At 50.4% G+C, this 17,609-nt stretch overlaps 7 protein-coding genes across 7 annotated transcripts; 3 read left to right on the forward strand and 4 right to left on the reverse strand.

Annotated features, from left to right (window-relative positions):
• Positions 1-256: 256 nt before the first annotated feature.
• Positions 257-1,058, reverse strand: J4E82_010491 (uncharacterized protein; the record flags this gene model as incomplete). Its single annotated transcript, XM_051736703.1, has 2 exons — positions 257-884; positions 949-1,058. The coding sequence occupies 2 exons, from the start codon at positions 1,056-1,058 to the stop codon at positions 257-259; spliced, it is 738 nt and encodes a 245-aa protein (XP_051583541.1).
• A 2,235-nt stretch (positions 1,059-3,293) lies between these two features.
• J4E82_010492 (uncharacterized protein) lies at positions 3,294-5,819 on the forward strand (the record flags this gene model as incomplete). Its single annotated transcript, XM_051736704.1, has 1 exon — positions 3,294-5,819. The coding sequence occupies one exon, from the start codon at positions 3,294-3,296 to the stop codon at positions 5,817-5,819; it is 2,526 nt and encodes an 841-aa protein (XP_051583542.1).
• A 907-nt stretch (positions 5,820-6,726) lies between these two features.
• On the forward strand, positions 6,727-7,326 carry J4E82_010493 (uncharacterized protein; the record flags this gene model as incomplete). Its single annotated transcript, XM_051736705.1, has 1 exon — positions 6,727-7,326. One exon carries the CDS (start codon positions 6,727-6,729, stop codon positions 7,324-7,326), a length of 600 nt encoding a protein of 199 aa, XP_051583543.1.
• Positions 7,327-7,485: 159 nt separating this feature from the next.
• Positions 7,486-9,286, reverse strand: J4E82_010494 (uncharacterized protein; the record flags this gene model as incomplete). Its single annotated transcript, XM_051736706.1, has 4 exons — positions 7,486-7,938; positions 7,998-8,561; positions 8,633-8,955; positions 9,067-9,286. The coding sequence occupies 4 exons, from the start codon at positions 9,284-9,286 to the stop codon at positions 7,486-7,488; spliced, it is 1,560 nt and encodes a 519-aa protein (XP_051583544.1).
• A 1,123-nt stretch (positions 9,287-10,409) lies between these two features.
• J4E82_010495 (uncharacterized protein) lies at positions 10,410-11,890 on the forward strand (the record flags this gene model as incomplete). Its single annotated transcript, XM_051736707.1, has 3 exons — positions 10,410-11,184; positions 11,232-11,593; positions 11,645-11,890. The coding sequence occupies 3 exons, from the start codon at positions 10,410-10,412 to the stop codon at positions 11,888-11,890; spliced, it is 1,383 nt and encodes a 460-aa protein (XP_051583545.1).
• Positions 11,891-12,268: 378 nt separating this feature from the next.
• On the reverse strand, positions 12,269-13,615 carry J4E82_010496 (uncharacterized protein; the record flags this gene model as incomplete). The annotated part of the gene is made up of 1 exon (XM_051736708.1): positions 12,269-13,615. The coding sequence occupies one exon, from the start codon at positions 13,613-13,615 to the stop codon at positions 12,269-12,271; it is 1,347 nt and encodes a 448-aa protein (XP_051583546.1).
• A 594-nt stretch (positions 13,616-14,209) lies between these two features.
• On the reverse strand, positions 14,210-16,238 carry J4E82_010497 (uncharacterized protein; the record flags this gene model as incomplete). The annotated part of the gene is made up of 8 exons (XM_051736709.1): positions 14,210-14,292; positions 14,341-14,400; positions 14,494-14,847; positions 14,911-15,348; positions 15,400-15,697; positions 15,847-15,894; positions 15,952-16,095; positions 16,152-16,238. 8 exons carry the CDS (start codon positions 16,236-16,238, stop codon positions 14,210-14,212), a joined length of 1,512 nt encoding a protein of 503 aa, XP_051583547.1.
• Positions 16,239-17,609: the final 1,371 nt, after the last annotated feature.

Raw genomic sequence — 17,609 nt, forward strand, 5'->3', positions numbered from 1 at the left:
CCTCCCAAGGGCGACAGGCGCAGAACTTGCGTCACAAAGCGCACACATTCCACTTCATATATCCCCAAGGGTTCATATGCCTTTTAGATGTAATCACCATTGAGCAGACTGAATAATATTCGTTCATCGTTACAAACACAGATAGCCTCCATCATAACAACGCCTTTTGTTCGCCGAAAGCCCTACCAATGAACGCCATGCTTGGTTCACGAGGTTGATAACCAGAACGCTAATGCAGAAGAGAAAGATCAATCGCTCAATAACGCCCCACAGATACCTCCCCAACAAAGCTCGGAAGTAGTTCGCCTTCTTCCGGCGGTGTATCCGGTGCTAGTCCTGCTTGCGTACTCGCCCTCCGTCCTATTAGACTGCCGGCAACACTAACACTTCCACTCCTTCCACCATCGAGCCTCATTCTCTTGCTACTTCTATCCATTCCTTCGAGCTCTTCTCTCAAGTTTCCCACTTCCTCTTCTTTCTCTTTCCATAGTGTAAGCACTGCTTGCCTCTCTTCGTGTAGTCTCGTCTCCTCAGCCTCTTTCTCTTTCTTGATAACGTCCAAGAGAGCGTCCCTGCCAGCCTTCGCCGCGGCCTCGTCCTGCATGCTGGTGCCTGTTGAGCAACCTATGGCGCCTAGTATGTCGCCCGCTGCTGACAGAATAGGTACACCACCCCCGAGCGTGGTGAAGCGTCCCATGATCATGTTGCCGATGCCAGAGGTTGCGCTGCCTGGCCAGGGTGTCTCTTGGTATGCGGAGGTGGGTATGCGATTGCCGGCGGCAGTGAAGGCCATGTCCATGGCGGTGTTGATGGACGTTATCTTCGCCGAGTCCATGCGTGTGAAGGCTAAGAGATGCGTGTGTGCGTCGACTACAGCAATGCTCCTATTTTGTTGTTAGCACGATCGGTTCGATGGAGCCACATCCGTAAATTTGGGGGGGAACTTACATGGGTACACCGTTCTCAAGTGCATGCTGCTCCGCGGCTTGTAAAGCAACTCGTGCTCCACTTTGTGTCAGGGTGGGCACAGCGGCGGTGGCTGATGCTGTTGGCGTCATGTTGAAATATGCGTTTTCTAGTAACATGGAAAGCAAAGAGAAAGAGTACAATGACAGGTAGTAATACAGGCGGCGGAATTAGCCGTGGTCTTGTGCCTATGTCTTAGCAGATCCCAATGCTCGGGTATGCGGATACACTACAGCGGATCCGACGTTCCTTTAGGCAGGCGGTCTTTCAGAGATGGGGACAAGTCACCTTTAAGATAAGCTGTCAGCCGCAAAGATACCAACGTCTCCTTCATTCCATTCTGTCGCGTGTGCGCGGATACACCAGACGGAAGTGGAGTAAAACGGCGACAAGGTCTCGTCTACCCCAGATTAAGGGTCCCCGAGATCCGTGCATCCGGTGTGATATCTGAGACTTGACAATTTTGTTCGGAGCGGACACATGTGCCGTGGTGGAGCATCTTTTGTGGGCGGGTTAAGATGCCCAGATTAGGAAACCAATATGCGACCTGGGCTGGGAACTGGATAGTAAAGCCTGATGACAACACAAATGGCGTCAGGTATGGTGATCGGGACCCCTGCAGTGGAAGAAGCATCTTGAGAAACGATTGAGCTACACTGCCAGGAAGTTGAGGCACGAAGGAGTGCTATTAAGGCGGTGTCGAGGTTGGGTGGAAGTTTGATGATCAGACTCCATGTGGAGCCGCAAATTACGTAAATGTTGCCACGGCTCGTAAACCAGCGGTAAGCCCATTGCTGGTCGTGCGGCCGGGCAAAACATGTCGCGTGCTGTTGTTGTTACAAAAGACCTTGGTGATGATGTTGCATACTCAAGGGTAGTCTTGAGGTCGCGTGGCAGATGCGTGCTAACCCATGAGGGCCAAGCGGGACGCCGAGAGATGGACTTCTCGCCGACGGCTGCTTGACGCGTTCGATCGCAGCTTCCTCGTTTCCACTTTCACCCCCACTCCAACGCACTAAAGCGAAGCATTAGAAGAGGGCGCGATACTTGTGCTCTCCGTATCCTCAAGTCTTGATGCGCGCTGTTTACTACCTAGGTACACGGCGGACTTTTTGAGGAGAATGCCTCCGCAGGCTATGTTCCAATATTATGCCCCCAGCGCAGTACTGCATCATTCGTTCTACGCCTTATCTGCAGTGATAGAGGAAAATGTTTTTTGCGAGAAGAGGAAGATGTCAATGGTTTTATACAAGTTCTTGCCAACTCGGAGAAGCCATGTGTAACTCTGGCCTGGTTCTACTAATCTTGCGTCGTAGTCTGACGACAGATCCAATACAGGTTTCAATTACAGCGGTGGTAAGCTACGTCTCTGTCTCTCTGAGCCATGATGTTACCAGTGAAGATCAAAGACATTGTTGAGTCAGTTTCACAGTCATTACGTTCAGTAGGCCTTTTCTCTTTCAGACATTATTTATTAATCGTCCTGTTGTGCGTTGTTTCCGTGTCTATGCGTACCGTTGTAATTTCGATATTTCTGCATTCACTTGTGTTGGTGAATGGGCTTTGTGGGACGAGCGAAGAACACCACCTTTGTCCGACGGCGTCTGCAAACGCTATACACCCGTCCAGCTTTCATGACACTGTCCTAACAACCACGCAACGACCAACGGTATTACCTTCAACCTCATCATAGTGACTCCACGCTTCAGCGCATGCGAATTTACCCTCAACATTGACGTATTTGGTCCGGCGACACGGAATATTGCACAATGGCGGATGTCGGCCAGTTGTTGTTGCAAAACGAGCTGTTCATTGCGTTGGGCGCCACTCTTTTCGCTGCGCTTCCTGTTATCAGCCCGTACTGGCTGCCTGTCCTATATCCTAATTCAGCTCCAGAACATTATCAACTTTCTTCGGGCGCTGCAATTGCTACTACAGTCACTCGAACTGCCACCATATTTCCAAAGCCTACGACATTGACCGACAAAGTCTACCAGACTATCGTGCAGACGCGAACTGCAACACGCACAGCAACCACTACAGCCACAGTTCCGAAGACGATCTACGATACGGTCACAGCACAGATAACGTCAGTCTCAACGTACTACGACCGATACTATATCACGAAATGGACACATCTCTCGGTCGATCGAGCGACGCCTTGCACAACCATGGTTTATACCCCCGAAGTTACGACACAGAGTCGAGCGCCCCCTCGAAACGTCGTAACCCTGCCGACGACAAGGCCCAAAATTTCCTCGTGGGTTCCATGGGGATTCTTCGCATTTATCCAGCACCTTCTACTTCTCATCTCGTTGATCGCAAATATGATTATGTGGGTTTGGGATCCAAGGGTGATCAAGCTTTTAGGAGATGTGCAGGCGTCACAAGAGACTCTTGAAAGTGTGAGAAGAAGCCGCCAGGACCTGAAAGACAGGTACCAGACCGATCAGGCCAATCTTATCAAAAGATGTGAGAAAGCGGAGGAGGCTGCTGTGATGGTCCAGGCAAGAGATATCATGCTCCAAAAACTTGGCGTCCCTATACCGAGTGACGAAGCCGACATCCGAGAGCTCGATAGAGACATGCTTGTCAACCTAGTGCAAGCCAGAATGAATGTGTTGGCCGACGAGAAACAGCGGCTGGGTCGCCTAGAAACGGAAAACAGTGATCAGATCGCGGAGATCAACGGACTCAAAGAAACTATCACAACCCGGTTGAGTAGTGACTATGTGCCAGGCGTCAGTCGGAGCTTTGATTCGTTGCTCTTCGATAAGCAACGGGAGATCGACAATTTGCGTAAAGAGATTCGTGGAGGCGACTTTGGCGAGGATATCAAGGCAAATCACGTACTCCATCAGGAGAAAGATGCCGAGCTCAATGAGCTACGACCTATGCGTGGGGAAGTTGAGATCCTAAGACAGGCTCTGGCCGAAGCCAAAGAAGAGATTACACGAGTCGAAGAAGAGACAAGGGATAAGGGTGTTGCAGATCAACGTCGCCGGAACGAAGAGCGAACTAGTCTGCTCATAGGACGGAGTGAAGAAATCTCTGTTTTGAAAGACAAACATGCCAGCAAAGTCACCGCTTTAGAGTTCCGCTTGAAGGAGAGGGTCGAAGAGATCAACATCCAGAAAAATAAGATCGCTGACCTAAATGCTCAGTTGCACAAAGCGAAGCGTTCGCTAACTTCATCTCACAAAACCCATCAGCCACAGTCGCCTGCCCGCCCAGTTATCGAAGCACCTAGACAGCGTTTCAATGGTATGAACTCCAAGCAGAACACTTTCACAGAAAACGAGGATTACCTTCGACGAAGCCTGGACGAGAAAGATCAAGAGTGCAGGGATTTGCAGCAGAACTTCATGATACTTGCAAAGCAGTACAAGGAGAAAGTGGAGGAACTGGAGAAATTGGAGAGTCAAATCACAAACGAAAAGGAGCATTGCGAGAATGAAAAGAACCTACTGCGTCGACGAATTGTTGAACTTGAGAGAGCCCTCGAGGTAGCACAGATTCACGGTTCTCAACCGTCAACTATTACTGGTCCTACTACGAACGAGCTCCAGTATGGATCCACTATTCCAGAGAGCAGTTCAAAAGCCCATGAAATTTCAAAGACGCAGCTCGAGAAACAGATAGTGGATCTGCAGGAAGCCAACGAAGCTATGGCCTTCATCGAGACGAACTTGCGCACCCAAATCGCTTCATTGAGCAAGGACATACAGGCCAAGGAAGTAAGGGAAGATGAGCTCTCAACTCAGGTTTCGAAGTCAAGAGAACAGTTGCAAGCCAAGTGTGCCCAAGAGCAAGTTTTGTTTAGCCAGGTCGCGACACTCACCCAGCAGCGCGATGCCGCCGTCGAAGAGACCACGGGTGTCAAGAAGCAACTTGAGGAAGCCATGTCCAAGGGCGAGGCTGTTTGGGGTGAGCTACAAGAGCTCAAGGTAGCGAGAAACAATAACGAAACTGCGCAGAGAAACCAGGATATGGGCAAGCTGGAGAAGAGCAACATCGATCTCCAGGGGCAATGTGATCAACTCCGCCAACAAGGAATGCACGAGATCAACAGTCGTGACCGGCAGATCCAGAAGCTTCGAACTGACGCAGCCACCGGTAGTCAAACCATTCACGATCTCGAGCAGCGGCTCTTGGTACTGAAGGCAGAGAACAACACCCAAAGTCAGGTTATCCGAGCATTGAAAAATGAGCTTCAGGCGGAGAAGGATAGGTATCTCATCGATGTAAACGATCTCAAGAATGATGTCGATCATGCGCAACGCGAGACTGAGAAAGAAAAACACGGGCGAAAGGATGACGTTAGATTGGCGAGGGAGAGGGAGGCAAAGGCAATCGACGAGGTGCGACGTGAAAGACAACAAGAGATTGATGATCTGAAGAATTCTCAAGAATCATCAACAATCAAGAAGCTGCAAGAGAGAGTTGAGTTCTATCAGATGGAGAACACTGATCTCTTGGAAAATGGAAAAGAGGGTTGGAAGAACCTTCTCCTAAGGAAGAATCAGGAGATTCAAAAGAAAGAATCGGAAATCAGTTCCGCCAATAGCCGCATCCGGCACTGGCACAGACTGTATAACATCTTTCACAGAAGGTTCGAGGGCCTTCAAGGGAACAAGGCATACAAAGAAGGCGAGGTGAGCTATGCCGAGGCCAGAGCTGGCCTTTTCATGGGAAATGATAGCCACATCTCGACCGCGATGGAGAAATGCGTAAAGTTCACCGAGGACTTGGAAGCTGAGGTAGGAAGACTGAAGGAAGAAGTGGAGAGGTTGCGGAAGTACGATGAAAAGGTGGTGGAGGAGGAGATGAATATGGATGAGACGATAGAGTAAAGGTAGCAGCGGGTAGGGTTATCTCGAGTGGGGGCAATTGAATCAGCGCCAGAGAAATTTTGCAGCTTTCATATTAATGTGACACATATCTTGCTTAGTTCGGTGTAACTCGATTGCTATACTTGGTTGACATAACGCTGGTAGAGGTTTGCCCCACAATAAACTCCATGGAACATGGAACGAGTATCAGGCAGATGCGAACCAAGCCAAAAACTCTGATTCGCATCCGATGTCATTTGTAGTGGCCTCGTGACCTCGTGCTGTCGAAAGCCGTCTCACTACATTATCGCTCCACGCAGACCAGAAAGTCAGCGAAATCCTCACTACACAAACCTTCGCATTGGTCAGCGGGCAGGACCGCCGTCCCTCGATCCAAGGATACATCTAGAGAATGAGAATAATCTATTGCGGTACATCCACCCATAGCTATTCATGAAGCCACTATCGCTTATTGTTTGTAGGTGAAGACTCTGGTTCCGCATTTACGGCTCACCTGAGTGGCCAGCCAGTTCCACATCTCCAGCGTTCACTCTCACCTCGACAACAGCAGAATCTTCCTATTGTACCGTGGGAACTGCTAGCTTCAGCAGTCCAGTTTTACGATAAATACTGTCCTCATCCTCCTTTCCTTCAAGTATCTTTATTACTCTTCTCTCACAATTCAAAGTCTTGAAGAACTTCTACCAGAACTTTCCAACACACACACTGCGCAGCAACAAGACTTTTCAGTACTTCAAACCACTTCAGTACTCATCAAATACCACAAACGTCTCGCATATTACCACACGCGCGCTAAAAAACTTCGGTACTCACCAACGCACACCATTTTGAGCATACGTTTCGCTTGTCCTTGTTGAATACCACAACGCCTCGCACACATCAGCCTTAAAACACACATACATCAGAAATGTCTACCACTACGACTGTCACCGACCTTGAGGTCCTCAAGATCAGGTCTGCCACCCTCCTCGCGTCATCTAACACTTCTCTCAAGGCCGCATCCACCTCTATCACCAAGGTCGAGAAGAAAATCCCCAAGATCGATGCCTCCACCACCAAGCTCAACAAGGACGTCACCAAACTACAAGACAGCCAGAGCAACCTCAAGGCCACCGCCGAGTTCCCTGAGATGGTCGCCAACGCTGCCGCCTTAGAGCAGGCACTTTCAACGATCCGCGTCCTCAAAATGCTCAAGAAGGAAGCGATCGAGGAGAAGACAAAATGGCAGAAGAAGTACAACGAAGCCGCTCTCGAAGCTCTGAGGGCTAAGAAGGAGAACAAGTCGCTCATCAAGACTGTCGCCGAGCAGAGTTTGACAATCGACGACATACGCTCCGAGGTCGAAGTGTACTCCAAGGAGTCAGCTGAAAGCTACAAGAGGCGTGAGGCATCGCACGAGGCGTATGCAGCTGAGCTTGAGGAGCTCCTCGATGTGCAGCGGACCGACAAGTATGCTCAAGCAGACAAGATCCAGTGCGTAGCATCTTCGAAGCTCTGGAGTAACTGAGTGTCTCCTGGGGGTAGTTTGGGAAATCGTTTTTATGATTAGGTGCGGCGCGAGGGCTTTTTGGTATACTTGTTGGGTTGGAGTTCTTGGGTTCAAGGCTACGCGAATACCTTCTGGCGTACTCATAGTTTGTTTACAATGCATGATTATTGACAACGTCTACTGCAAACCTCTCCAACTCATCTTCCTAAGTGTAGCCCCATAGAACCAAAGCCCTATCGGCATCACTATCCCCAATGTCATCGTCAAGAATGCTAATAGACTGTTTCCCCACCCCAAACCCAATGTCTCATACATCTGTGGCGCAAAAAGCGGAAAGCTAAAGCCACACATTGTCCTCATGAAGGCTCCAACACTCGCTGCCGATGCTGCATAACGTGCTTCGTATGCGTCAGTGGTATAGGCTTGCGAACATTGGAAGCCGATGATCAGGCCGATGGCGAGGATGACGGCGCCGAGGTTGGGAACAATGAAGTGAACTTCGTTCTGGGCACTCCAGCCGTAGACAAAGAGACCGATAGGACAAACAACGCCCGCTATAAGCATAGGCGGCACGCGGAACTCGGGTAGGCCTTCGGTAAGGTTGTAGTACGTCTTCATACGTGCGTACAGCTACTTCGGTGTTAGCGTTGCATCTTCAGCATCAGTGAAGTTGGAGAAGAAAAACGTACCCCATCCATGAGCGGATGCGAAATCTGCAACCCAATCATGAAGCCCAAGCAAAGCGACAGGTAGTTGAGCGATGCATGCCCAGTGTCCATATCATAAACGTCCTCAAAGACCATCGGAAAGGTTGAAAGCATCAGGTACATGACGCCGTACAAGAATGCGCGATAGATCGAGGGTGCCTGGGTGGCAGGATGTGTGAACATCATGATGAAGGGCAGGATGAGCCTCTTTCTCAAAATCTTGCTCATGCGATCACCTGTCTCAAACTCTGTCCGCACGACTACATCGTTCCTTATGCCTTTCATCGCCTTTCTAACCGCTTTCGCTTTCTTAGCGAGGATGGCCGGGGCGAAGGTCTCGGAGAGGAAGAAGAACGCGGTGACCTGAACAAAGATAGTGAAGATAGAGGTGGCCCAGAAGATCCAGCGCCAGCTTACGCCCTCAGATATGTAGGCACCGCATATGGGAGCTACGCAGGGTGCCAGCCATGTCAGGATACCATAGATGGCTTGGCCTTTCCCGCGTTCTTCTTTCGACCAGGTATCAGCGAGAACACCGTTGCACAACTACAATAATATCAGTCTTGCTCTCTTTGTCTCCTAACGAATTTTTGAAAGCGAACAGGGATTATACATACAGCTTGCGGCGCCGCTCCGCCGAGACCACTCAAGAACCGAAAAGCAAGCATCTGCTCCTTGGTCCGCGCAAACCCACAACATGTGTTGAAAAGCAGATACACAAGATTGGCATACTGCAACACGGTAACGCGTCCGAAGATCTCGCTTAGGGGTGCCAAGACGAAAGGTCCTTGAGCGTAGCCAAGGAGGAAGATGGTCATGACCAGTTGGCGCATGAATCCTTCCGGTATATCAAAGTCATCTCCTATATCCGGCAACGCAGGTGTTACCATAGTCGACGAGAAAGGTGAGATGAATGTAAAGAGCGATACGAGTATTGTAGCTACCCATTTGCGTTTGTTGCTCCAGTTGAGCGGGTTGCGAGGGTCGTTCGGGCCGTCCCAGGTAATCCACACGTCATGTTAGTGGCAGTGCCATAAGAGATCTGAAACACCTACAATGATTTCGTCGCCTTTCCGAAGACCCTCTTCCATGATTTCTTGGCCAGCTTCGTAGCCCGAGTTTTCTTCTTGCTGCCACTGTCGGAACAGACGTTCGGTGCTAACGAGCGGATGATTGTCACCCTCGAACGAGAACCTTGGGAGTTCCAAGGACTCGCGTGCGCTCCTCTCGTCTACCGACGGTCTGCCAAGTAATCTGTCTTTAAAATTCATAGTGAGTAACGAGTGTCGAAACAGAACGAATGAAACGTGATGATAGCGAACGGAGCTTGATGATACCTTTTCGTGTTACAGGCGCAGATTGCCTGCATATAATTTCAAAACCTCTTTGCCAACTACCACAAATCGAGGCAGTGCCAGAGAGGCGCTCACCAAGCGGAGGCTGTTCAGGATGCGAAAAGCACTATACGACCTAATGACCTCAAGGTACAGTATCAAACGTGTAGCGCAAATGCCACGCTCCAAGAAACATGGACTTGAGATGCCGAGTCACAGGTCAATAAGGCTGCGGTGAGACATATGCCGACGTTGTGTTCAAGAATAGAAAACTGTCGCGTGAGCACATGGTAGCCACTGCGTCTTAGATCTATCGTGACCAATAGCAATGTAGCGGGTGCTGCCACGAGATCGCAAGCTTTCTTGTGGTGGAGATTGATCATCGATAACAGCCTTCTTTGTAGACGTCAGCTAGCTGGCTGTGCTCGGGATTTTCTGCCAAGAAGGTACAACTTGGTTTTTCGCTAAACCGCTTGGTGAAGACACGCGCAATCGCCGCGATTGGCCCGAACCGAGACCCTCAAGGAAAGTCAAGAACTTTGGCTCTGCGGAACTATCACTGATTGAGTTCTCAAGAAAAGCCAACCACAAACTAGAGCTATACACATGGTAGTACGCATACTAGCAGGGCTGTGCCGTTGTAGTCGTAATATCCGGCTATGCTGCGAGACCAGGAGCTTAGAAATGCGGACTTGATGTTTCGTAAAGGTGTAGATACTTGCATCTTGAATGACGTTGTTGCCATGGTCCTGAGGCTGGAAGCGATACCTTAGGTGGCACTTCCAAGTGGTGCACCGGAAATAGCTCTACGGGCTATGTCGTGTGCTGTTCATCGTGAAAGTGTGCAACTCCAGACGAGCAGAGTCTGGGTCGAAGATATAAGTATGTCGTATGTCCAGAGAAAGATGGTATCCAATCACACACAACCGGGTTGACATTCGCTCTACATTACCACATTTCCACTTTCGCTTTTCGAATTCATTATCAATCGACCGACGTCCTACTCTATTAGCGACAGCCGTGAGCATACTACCCACCTTTATTTCTTCGAACAGCCAGCATGCTCGCCAGCGTACCAACAAGCATGGAGCTCGGTGTACACGGTGCACCGAAAGCGTCGCCAACACTTCCGCCTCAACTCCCACGATTACTTTCGCTGAAAACTCTCAACTTACCGCAACAGCAAGTAGACGACCTTGTGAACCCGGCATCGGCGGTGCTGTCGACTCCAGCATCAGAAATCCTGGGCGGGCACCCACTCAGGATTCTGGTCGCACCATCAGGGTTCAAGGAGAGTCTAGGCCCAGAGCACGTGGCCGATGCGATCGAAGCAGGAATCCGGAAGGTACTGGACGGCAATTCCGTTATTCTGCGCAAGCTTCCTCTGCACGATGGCGGAGAGGGCTTTGCTCGAGCTCTAGTAGCGGCTCATGGCGGATCGATTGTTGACGTGCCAGTCACGGGCCCTACCGGATCATTGGTCCAATCGCACCTTGGTTTTATTGGCAAAGACAAGAAGACGGCTGTGTTGGACATGGCAGCAGCTGCAGGCCTTCGTTTAGTGCCAAAGGACGAGCGCGACCCAACAATAACCACGACTTACGGGGTCGGAGAGTTGATTAGGGAGGCGCTTGACGCAGGGTCCACAAAGATCGTCATCGGTTGTGGAGATTCTGGGACCTCAGATGGAGGGGCGGGGATGCTCCAGGCTCTTGGTGTCCGATTACTTGATGCAGATGGCAAGGAGCTGCCCAAGGCTGGTGGTGGTCGGTCGTTGGCACACTTAGCCAGCATCTGCTGGGACGGTGTACACCCCCGGTTACGAGAGACTGCTGGTAAGTCGCCTAGCCCAACTTACATACCTGTTTTAACCCCATACCAGTTGAGAAGGTCCAGATAGAGGCCGTATGCAATGTCAAGAACGTACTATGTGGCCCCAAAGGCGTCGCGCGAGTGTACGGCCCGCAGAAGGGGGCCACGCCTGAGCAGGTCGATATGCTTGCAGCATCCCTTGAGCGGCTGGCGCAAGTTGCTCAGTCGACACTTGGAGAGGACATCTCTCAGACCCCAGGCAGCGGTGCCAGCGGTGGTCTTGGAACCGGTTTGATGTTGTTCGGCACTACATTGCGCGCCCGCGCTGAAGCCATCAACGAGTACTTCGAATTCGATCAGGTTTTCGAAAACCAGTGGGATTTTGTCATTACCGCAGAGGGCTCCCTGGATTTTCAGTCACCGAACGGAAAGGTCAGTCAATCTTTTATTGTCGCTCCCTTTGCACTTTGCTGACGACGACAGATGACGACTGAAATTGCTCGGCGCGCAAAGAAGAACGGTGCGCAAGTCGTTGCACTAGCCGGCACCATCGGAGAAGGCGCAGATGGCTGCTACGGTGCTGGCATCAAAGCCTTCACAAGTATCCTCCGAGAGCCGGTAACCCTGGAGCAAGCGATCGGCCAGACAGAGGCATTGGTCAAGGACGGCGCCGAGAAGGTGATGCGCATGATTATGGTAGGGTTGGCTCTTGGACAACGGCATCACTGAGAGCGGTGTCGCATGCACTGCCTGGAACAAGAGTTCTTGGTGCCTTGGTAGTGCCGCGATGGCGTGGTCCTCCAACAGGAAAGTTTCTCAATAGCATTCTAGATTTAGCAAGCAATGATAATGAAGTAATGATGAGCACTGTTGTTGGAGTCCGCAAAGGGAGGAGGTTGGTAGGAACGCGTCATGTCGCGTGTCTACGAGTTTGTTCAGCCGCGACTGCTTTCCACACTAACTTAGCGATAGCGTCGTTGCTGCTCCAACTAACACAATTCCATCAAGAGCAATTTCTGGTCACATCAGCACAACGTAGACAGTTTACTGAGGTCAGAAAATGATACATCACTACTGCTATTCACACAAACGGCTGTTAAGACACTGCTATATCCAATCGGCTGGGCTCTTCAGGTTCTTTTCCTTTTCCATTCCTTTCGTCTCCCTCGCCTTTTCATTAACACTCTCCATCTCGAATCCAGCAACCTTCTTGTACACCCTTCCAATCTCCTCCAACTCCTCCTTTGGAATGACATCGTACACATTCTTGAAGCCATCCGGCGCCCTTTCCTCCGCAAGTTGCAAGACGTGATCAGGACCGTTCGCTCGATTTGCCATGACGATCTTTGCGGTAGGCGGCAACCTCTCCAACTCGTATGCTTTCAGCGCACCGGCAATATCTGAAGTGTTGTTGGAGAGGTGCTTGGCAAGTGTCTCCGCGTCGATGATGGCTTGAGATGCGCCATTGGAACCGATGGGGTACATAGCGTGCGCTGCATCGCCCATGAGTGTAAGACGACCGAACGACCAGGCTTCTACAGGGTCGCGATCAGACATGGGAAACTCGAAGACCTTCTCTGTGCTGTTGATCAAGTCCTTCATCTCCAAACCTCCGCATCTCCATGTCTCAAACGGACCTGCGAAAACGTCTTTCTTGACAGCCTTAGTCCAGTCTGTCTTTGGTGGTGTCAGGTCCACGTCATCTTTGTCGCGTATGCGCAACTCAGCGATCCAGTTTACGAGGCTTTTGCCTTTGTCAGCTGATCTTTGGCTGATGGGGTATGCGATAAATTTCTGGTCGGCGTGGCCTGCCCATACCATGCTTGCGCCTGTCAAGTACTGCTCGCGCTCAATGCATCCACGCCAAAGCATGCGTCCTGAGAAGCGTGGTGGTCCTTCGCCCGGGTAGAGAAGTCTCCTGGCTGTGGAGTTGATTCCATCAGCAGCGATAAGGATATCACCTGTTACACTTGACTCATCCACTGGCGCACCATCCCTCCTGTGCGAAAATCGTGCTGTGATGCTCTCATCGTTCTGATCGAATCCAGCCAAGGCGTGGTTTAGGCGAAGAACATCATTGCCAAGACGCTCCTTTACAGCGCTCAGAAGCAACATCTGGAACTCTCCGCGATGGATCGAGAATTGAGGCACCTCGTATCCTGCATCCATGCCTCTAGGCTCGCTGAGAATGGAATCGCCATGGCGATTGTAGAAGTTCAGCTCTTTTGTCTTGATGCCCGTCTTCTCCAGTGCTTCAAGTAAACCTAGATTCCGCAGAATCAAAACTGCGGACGGCTGGACATTGATGCCAACACCGAGCGTTGTGAGCGTCGACGCTGTCTCGAAAATCTGAATGTCGCTGAAGCCGGCGGCATGGAGCGCTAGCGCAGTGGTCAATCCACCGATACCGGCGCCTGCGATGAGGATTTTTGGCTGCGTGTCCAAGAACGGCATGTTGGGAAACACTTATGCAGAGTCGATATATAGTCAAAGAAGAGAGAATCTCGCAGTCAGAGGCAAGATACACAATACTCACTACCAAGTCGGTCCTACTCCCGCGTGTTTGTGGAGAAATTACGTTAAAAGTGCTCTTGAACATACTGCCGATTTTAGCTGCCGCGGCTCGAATGTAGCCGCAGCAGAGCAATACCCAGTATTTCCTCTCGTCCCGCAACAATATTAGCCTCATCACCGGTATTCGCATGTATTTCGGGCACTCTTCGTATGGAGTGTGGGGAAGATAGAGGGTCTAGTGAACTAGTCGCCCGTGCCATGGCCGAAATCGGTTGGTCGGTCGATCGCCCACGAGAGTCTTGCAACACTCCAGTGCACTAAAAGAATACATCTCAAACTTCGACATCGAACAAAGTATATTGAACTTTAGCCGAAACACAATTAAAGAAAGACCCAAAGCTTAAGAATTGTAGCGTCGTAGAGACATATAATTAACAATTTAGTATCCTAAACAACAAAACCTTCTTCTCCATGTGAGCATAACCTTAAAATGGTCCAACATTACATCTCTTATCCACAACCAGATGACTCTGACTAAGGAGCATAATCCTCATTACCATCTTTGTCGTATCTGACATACTTAACCCTGTCCATACCATGCGTAGCCCGAAGGTGGCCTAGGGAATTAGTAAAGCGTAGATGCTTGTCACGTCGATGATGCTTACAATTGTCAGGAAATGAGCAATAGCCTTGATCGCGCTCGAGGGCGCATTGATGGCCGAGATCTGAAGTCGAAGTATTAGCGGCACTGTGAATCCATACCAAGATGGCCGTAATGATGGTAGGGTCTGAAATCCCCTTGATCATTATGTACTTACAGCAGTCAATGTTTTCACAGTAGCGGTTCTTACAAGCCAAACTGCGTGTTTTGTAGCGCAAAGCGTTCAGTTCAGCCGTTGTAAGCTTCGGCTCATGCTGGAAGTGACAGAACTTCCCATTCTCGCAGTGACCGCCAAGGTGCCAGTGATTACACATCTTCTTGCCTACTTTTTTCATGCGTGCTTCAAGCGAAGCTACAGCGGAAGGATCTTTTGGTGGCAGTGGTTCGTCAAGCCGTTGTCCAGCTTTGTTGTAATAAGCATACTTCTTCTTAGTATTTTTCTTAGTAGCAGTTGTAGTCGGTACGACAGAAATGTTGCCGTTTTCAGGAGCACCAGATTTGCCCACAGTGGCTAAGGGATTTGAGTCAGCCGTGCGTCGTCTCGTATTTGATACGATTGTGCTATGTTACTTACCCCACGAAGAATCGCCGTTAGATTCACTAGGTGTGGCGGCTGACACCGGAGTGACGCTAGGCGAGGGAGACACCACTGGGGCCCTCGGGATGAACGTGGGCGACGTATTGTTATCGTTCGTGACGGAACGAGAGAGGGGCTGCGGCTGTGCTACAGGCTGTACCGGCGACTGCACGGCCAACTGACCGAAGCCATTGGTAGGAGGCGTATAATCGGGCAGGGGCTCATTCCTGAAGACGTCGTCGAAACGAGTGCGTTTGAAGTTGACTAAATCCGTGAATCCACGGTAAGCTGGTGTGGTCTCCAGAAGTGTGATCCGGCCGGCTTTGGCGGCATTGTGTTTGAAGTGTTCGAGATTTAGGAGATATCCTGCGTCATGGCAGCCACCAAAGATGATGTGACGGCAGGTGGGATTGTCGCTAAAGGTGCGAAGCATTTCTGCAGACAATATGTCAACGCTAGTCACTATAATTGGGAGAGATCTAGTACCCTTAATCTTGTGGTCGGCCCTCTCCTTTCCGTGACCGACGTCGATAACACTAAATAAGGGTTGATTGACGCTGAAGCGCTGTGCAAAGGCTCGCAATTCCTGTGGACTTCGAAGAAGGCCAACCGATGCCAACTTTTGTGAGAGCTTATCGAGACTTAGATAGACTTGGACCATAATCGGCCAGTTCCCGGAATTGTTGTAGAGCGAAGCAACATGGTCGCGCATTGCATGGTACAATCGTGATGCAGCTTCCGACCCACCGTCACCACCAGCGGCTTGAAGTAACGCATCTTGAAACTGCAGATAAATAGTCAACAACTAGAATCATGGATGGGTTGACTGTGCCGCGATATCATGTGAACGTTATCGACCATGCACGGGCCCAAATCGATAAACTGTTGCCAGGATAGATGGAAGATTCGACTCAGAAGCCTGGAAATACTTACGATAGCTCCATCACCATCAATAAGTGCCAATACAAACGAACTCGCTTCCTGCAGCCTCAATCAGCACACAAACCCGTAAGGCTGAGTTTCCAGCGAGTAACGCACAAGCTGACGTTCGTAATCCCCCACCAAACCCTGTTTCTCTTCAACGGTTCTCTGGTAGTTTCGCCTGATATCCCTTTCACTCAAATAATCATTCTTCAAATTGCCGTGTTCTTCGGACAAGGCTTGATACTTTGCTAGAATTTCCTATTCCTTTGTCAACGTTTGTCGCACGGTCGAACACGCGACTCAGCGACACGTACGCTAACGAAATGCTCTCTGGCCTCATCAGATGCGCGGAAGGTTTGCATTTGATGGACGAACCGCTCGTAGTCGTTGTAATTAGACATGATGACGGAGAGCCTGGTATCGTTAAAGAAGTGTTCGGCCGTGGTTCAGTGCGGGTAAGGTGAGCTGAAGGCAGCACTCGAGATAATGCGTACAGAGTGGAAGAGGGTCCGGGCGGGAAGCCTAGACTGAAAGAGTGCAGAGCGGGGCGATCACATCCACCTTGTGTAGAATCAAACACCCAGGTTCACTGCGCTTCGTTGCAAGGAAATCAGGTTGGTACTTGCATGAGAAAAGATGTCGTAAAGCGTCGAGATTCTCAAACAGTTTTGGTAGATATGCCGTTGGTGGATTTGTAGTAAATGTGTTGTTTCTCTCAACAGGGCGCAGCTCTTTTCGTGCATGAGCTGCAACGGTGGGCCATGGGAGGCACAGGCGAGCGTATCGCCGTCTGCCCTCTTGTGTGACACAAAACATTATTGACAGCACACAGCCCGATGGCACGACGAGGGAAGAATGTTCTAGAGCTTGCAGAGTGACTGCAGGTGTGCCTCAGAGGATTAGGTAACGTTGGATCAGCGAATAGCGGAGATGACGATGGCACGTCCTTGAACAAACAAAACGCGACGGGTGCGGCAAGATTCTTAGACAGCGTGAATTTCTCCGGTCATCAAGGACGAGCCTGACGAACAGCTGAACGCATCTAAACGAGAAGCTAGCTATAGCTCACTATGACCGGTGGAAGCGAACTGAAGCAGGCGTAGAGCGAGCGAGAGGACTTTAAAGCGACTGGGTTTTGACAGCAAATGACCAAAGCTTTAGGAACATTCGTTGCATACACAGTATGAATTGTGTTTACTGATAGTGTTATATTGGAAGTGGAACCAAAGGGCTGAAGGGCGTGAATAACGCGTAGCAGAAGGTAGCCCGACGCGTATCTTCGCATTGCTCGGACTCATCGCTCGGTCTCGGTGCAATTCCGCGTCTGATCCGCGTCTGATGTCAGCATAAACGGTAACGTGCACCACCAGTAAGCGGCCCACACCAGTAAGTGGCCCACCCCACCTGACCTGACGCGACGCTCTACGCAATTGCTCTACAACAACGCAATAATATCAGATATAATTAAGAGATATAGTTAATTATCTAGCTCTGCATGAAGTCCGAGTATGTCCTTGAACGTGACACTTCGTGCACGTCGGCGGCGCGCGCTGACGTCGCTCACCAGCCTGGCTCTGGCTAGCCTCTATCACCACTCTTTCTGCCTCTGCAGCCAACTGCTGAGCCTGCTGCACCTGGAGCACTCCACCAGAAGCGATGTATTGACGCTGCTGACTATGCTTTTGTTGTTGGCGCTGATTTTCTGCACGTAGCTTCCTATTCTCCTCTGCAAGTATTGCTGCTGATTGCATTGCAAGCTGAGCGCTTTTAGC

Source organism: Alternaria postmessia (genome assembly GCF_024291825.1).
Source record: "Alternaria postmessia strain BMP 2775 chromosome Unknown scaffold_129, whole genome shotgun sequence".
In the NCBI taxonomy this organism is placed as follows: Eukaryota; Fungi; Ascomycota; class Dothideomycetes; order Pleosporales; family Pleosporaceae; genus Alternaria; species Alternaria postmessia.